Source organism: Miscanthus floridulus, chromosome 10, assembly GCF_019320115.1.
Source record: "Miscanthus floridulus cultivar M001 chromosome 10, ASM1932011v1, whole genome shotgun sequence".
NCBI classification, from domain to species: Eukaryota; Viridiplantae; Streptophyta; class Magnoliopsida; order Poales; family Poaceae; genus Miscanthus; species Miscanthus floridulus.
In genome coordinates, this window is record NC_089589.1 from 15,378,053 (window position 1) to 15,381,485 (window position 3,433).

General features: G+C 51.8%; 1 protein-coding gene across 1 annotated transcript; it reads left to right on the forward strand.

Annotated features, from left to right (window-relative positions):
• The first annotated feature begins 970 nt into the window (after positions 1-970).
• On the forward strand, positions 971-1,384 carry LOC136488060 (uncharacterized). The gene has a single exon (XM_066485108.1). The coding sequence runs from the start codon at positions 971-973 to the stop codon at positions 1,382-1,384; it is 414 nt and encodes a 137-aa protein (XP_066341205.1).
• The last annotated feature ends 2,049 nt before the right edge of the window (positions 1,385-3,433 follow it).

The following is a 3,433-nucleotide window of genomic DNA, read 5'->3' on the forward strand; positions in this document are numbered from 1 at the left end:
TTCCTAACATCACGGAAGCTGAGGTCATCACCGCCTTCGTCCGAGGACTCCATCACCGTGACCTGACCTCCGCTCCAAGTTCAACCGCAAGCCACCAAAGGGAATTAGCGAGATGATTACGACCGCCGATCAGTATACCGACGCCAAAGAGGCCGAAGTACGCTTCAACGAGGATGCGGGCAATCACCGCCCAACTCGCCGCAACGATGAGCATCCCGACGACTGATGCCACAGCGACCGCCGCTACGACGACCGCAGTCATCATCGGGACAATGGCCGTGATCGGCCAGAAGGATCCAAGTCTGGTTAATATCACCACCGCCGACCAGACCACATCGTTGCCGCCGTTGATGAACCTTGCGCCAAGCGCAACTATGACGAGCAGTACAAGAAGATCCTCGAAGGCCCATGCCCTCTCCACAAGAATGTCAAGCACAAGATGAAGGACTGCCTCGGCTTGGCTAAGGAGTTCCAGGCTAAAAAGCCAGACGACGACAACAACGACTAAGCCAGAGGCCGCCGACCACCTGGGGGCAACAACAACGCCTTCTAGGATCATGACAAAGTGGTCGCCACCATCTTAGGGGCCTCACTGCCGCCAAGAGCAGAAGAGATCAGAAGCTCACCGCCCGCTGGGTGCTCGCCGTCAACGCGGAAGACGCTGTCGTCAACCCCAGCTATCGCCCCTGGTCCGAGGTCCCCATCACCTTTCAGCAGGGCCGACTAGTGGGCGGATATCCCTTACATAGGGCGTTTCCCCCTCGTCCTTGATGCAACCGTCCAAAAAGTGCTTTTTAGAAAAGTGCTCATCGATGGCGGAAGCGCTCTGAACCTCCTCTTCGTCAGAGCCCTAAAGGAGTTGGGCCTCGGGATAGGAGACCTCACACCCTCTGACTCCTCTTTCTGGGGTGTGGTACCTGGTAGGGCATCCAAGCCGCTTGGAGAGATCAACCTCCCAGTATAGTTCGGCATGGCCAGCAACTATCGCGTTAAACACATCAACTTCTACGTCGCCGACTTCAACACCGCCTACCACGCCATACTTGGTCGGCCAGCTCTGGCCAAGTTCATGGTCATACTGCACTACGCCTATCTAGTGCTGAAGATGCCTTCGCCTGTAGGAGTCCTGGCCCTACGGGCCAACCTCTCCATCATCTATGCTTGTGGGACAGAGAGTCTCGCCCTCGCTGAAGCCACCAACCCCTCCATCCAGATGGCTAGCGTGGTCACTGACGCTAAGACGGTGCTCGCCGATGACTTGGAGATCCCATCGCTGGAGCCTCCTCACGCCTCCGCCAAGTCCAAGGAAACAAAGGAAGTTGGCCTCGGCCTTGATGACCCCTCCAAGACCGTGAAGATTGGGGCTCACCTCGATCCCAAATAGGAAAGCGCACTTGTCTCCTTCCTATGTGCCAACGCCGATATGTTTGCTTGGAAACATGCAGACATGCCGGGGGTACCACAGGAGAAGATCGAGCATTCCTTGAATGTCTCGCCGATCACCAAACCAATCAAGCAGAAACTCCGACGATTTGTGCTAGACAACAAGGAGGCTATTAGGGTAGAAATAAAATGGCTCCTAGCTGCCGGATTTATTAAAGAAGTGTATCATCCTGAGTGGTTAGCAAACCCTATTCTTGTTCAAAAAAAGAATAAAGAATGGAGAATATGTGTCGATTACACTGATCTTAACCACTGTTCGCCTAAATGGCCGTTTAGCCCATTTAAACACCGTGTAAACGCTACATGGTGGTGCGCCATTTCTGTTTAATCACCTGTTTACCCCATTTAATTGGTCGTTTAGCCTGTTTAATGGGACATTTTGCCCGAATAATGGCTAAACGGTAGGTGACCGACTATTTACCATTTAGCGTTTAGGAAAACACTGATCTTAACAAACACTGCCCTAAAGACCCATTCGGTCTGCCTCAGATAGACGAGGTTGTAGACTCCACCACCGGCTGCGAACTGCTCTCCTTCCTCGACTGTTACTCTGGCTATCACCACATATCCCTCAAGGAAGACGACCAGATCAAGACGTCATTCATCACGCCTTTCGGTGCGTATTGCTATACCACCATGTCCTTCGGACTCAAGAACGCTGAGGCGACCTAACAAAGGGCCATCCAGATGTGCCTTGATCAACAGATAGGCCGCAACGTCGAAGCTTACATCGATGATGTGGTCGTCAAGTCCAAGACCGCCGACAATCTTATCGCCAATCTAAAAAGATACAGATGGAAGTTGAACCCTTCAAAGTGCATCTTTGGAGTTCCATCTGGCATACTCCTGGGCTACATCGTCAGTGCTCGTGGCATCGACATGAAAAAGCCAACTTGCATAAAGGACATACAGAAGCTCACATGGTGCATGGCTGCTCTCAGCCGTTTTATATCACGCCTCAACGAAAAAGGACTACCGTTCTTCAAACTCCTCAAGGCCTCCGAGCGCTTCTCCTGGTCAGAGGAGGCGGATACAACTTTTGAGCAGCTCAAGTTGTTTCTAACGAAGCCTCCGATCATGACGGCACCTCGACCAGACAAAACTCTACTGATCTACATCGCCGCCACTTCTCGCATCGTCAGCACAGCTATCGTCGTCGAACGCGAGAGGCAGGGCATTCCTGTAAGGTACACCGTCTAGTTTACTTCATCAACGAGGTCCTCAATGAGTCCAAAACTCGTTATCCTCAAGTTCAGAAGCTATTATATGTTATTCTGATCACGTCGTGCAAGCTCCGCCATTACTTCGAGTACTACAAGATCGTCGTGGTCACTGAGTTCCCTCTAGGGGACATCCTCCGCAACAAAGAGGCCAATTGCCACATCATCAAGTGGGTTGTCGAGCTCGGCACTTACTCCATCGAATTCAGAAGCAGGCCTACCATCAAGTCACTGGCGCTCGCTGACTTCGTTGCTGAGTGGACCGAAATTCAAGAGCCCATCCCCGTTACTAGCCCCAAGCACTAGGTGATGTACTTTGATGGTGCCCTCAACATCAATGGTGCTAGTGCTGGCATCTTATTCATTACGCTGACCAAGGACAAGCTTCGATACATCCTTCGAATTCACTTTCTAGCCTCCAACAACACCGTGGAGTATGAAGCATGTCTCCATGGACTCCGTATAGCCGTCGAGCTCGGCGTTAAACGCCTCATGGTATATGGAGACTCCGCGCTGGTCATCAACCAACTCAACAAAGATTGGTCCTGTTCTAGTGAGAAGATGGACACATACTGCGCCAAAATCAGGAAACTCGAAGGGAAGTTCTACGGTATCGAGTACCACCATGTGGTACGAGATCAAAATCAGCTCGCTGACCACCTATCCAAGATGGGATCTTCTCGCGCCGCAATTCCGCCTGGGGTCTTCGTGCAAGATCTCTTTACGCCATCAATTAAGGAAGAAAAGGAAGCTCAAGAAATCCCCCCAGC